The sequence below is a fragment of the Perkinsus marinus genome (genome assembly GCF_000006405.1).
Source record: "Perkinsus marinus ATCC 50983 genomic scaffold scf_1104296946606, whole genome shotgun sequence".
Lineage (NCBI taxonomy): Eukaryota > Perkinsozoa > Perkinsida > Perkinsidae > Perkinsus > Perkinsus marinus.
Window position 1 is genome coordinate 1 of NW_003210909.1, and position 1344 is coordinate 1344.

A 1344-nucleotide genomic window follows, 5' to 3' on the forward strand; every position below is an offset into this window, starting at 1 on the left:
CGTGTCACCACTACCTGTCCGAGCATCACAGCCTCAGCTTCAATTCCTCCAACTCCCCAACCAGCCACGCCCAAGCCATCAATCATCGTAGTATGGGAATCCGTACCAACCAGAGAATCAGGATAGAGTACCGCACCAGGAGCAACTTCATCAGCTCCCATAACCACTCTTGCTAAGTACTCGAGATTGACTTGATGAACAATACCAGAGCCAGGAGGGACAATCTTGAGGTTGTTAAACGCCTTAGCCCCCCACTTTAGAAACCCGAAGCGCTCGCGATTCCTCTTGAACTCTAATTCTTGGTTCTGATCGAAAAACCATCAAAACGATTACCAATACAATTCACTCAGTTTCACGAGCACACTGATAATGGTGACTATGCGCACGGTTCGGACATACCACACGCTGTAGGAATATATGTTTGCTTTCCTCAGTTGAGCTCAGTCACTTTACATACGAACTCGAATAGAACTGCGCATAAAACCATCGAAAATTTCTTTACGCCATCAACACATGTAGTTGACCACATGCATATTTTCCCACCCTAGTCTTACATATCGATGAAAGTGTACAACCACCAACAAAAATTCACCCTGACTATATACTTATAGATCTGTTGGGTGTAATGTTATAGTAAATGATAATACGGTATCAAATTAAAACATTGGAGTTTCACCCGTTTTACGCCAAATTCACTGCTCACATGCGTTTTTCGCCAAGTGAAATGTGTTTTTCACTACTGTTTTTCACATCACGGGTGAAACTCCCCCCCCCTTAGATGCCTACCCTCTCAAGAGCTTGTGCATTCCTGGAATAATCTGCCATCACCGAATGGTCAATCACTAAGTCCACAGGCACCAGAGGGTTGATCTTAGAGGAGTCTCCTCCTAGTCGTGCCATGGCGTCACGCATCGCCGCGAAGTCAACTACCGCTGGCACCCCAGTGAAATCTTGCAGAATGACTCTTGCAGGTTTGAAGGGAATTCTGGAGAAAAAAAAATAAAAATTTTCGGAAAAAATTAGAGTACCATAAAAAATGTGAAAAATCACCAGTAAATCGCAAAAAATGGAGTTTCACCGGTGAGAGAAAAACTGTTGTGGAAAAAACGTATTGCTGACATATTTTTTGATATTTTTATGCTGCTAACCACTACTATCCACGAAAAAATACAAAAAAATACAAAAAAATACAGAAAAATACAAAAAAATACAAAAAAATACCAAATAAAAATACCAAATAAAAATACAAAAAAATACAAAAAAATACAAAAAATATAAAAAATACAAAAAAATACCAAAAAAATACAAAAAAATTACAAAAAATGATAACCATCCTAATTTTTT

General features: G+C 39.1%; 1 protein-coding gene across 1 annotated transcript; it reads right to left on the reverse strand.

The window, feature by feature from the left end:
- Nucleotides 1-14: 14 nt before the first annotated feature.
- Nucleotides 15-912, reverse strand: Pmar_PMAR019302 (aconitase, putative; the record flags this gene model as incomplete). Its single annotated transcript, XM_002779640.1, has 2 exons — nt 15-305; nt 787-912. Coding segments are annotated over 2 exons (417 nt in total), but the record flags the coding sequence as incomplete, so codon positions are not given.
- Between the last annotated feature and the right edge of the window lie 432 nt (nt 913-1344).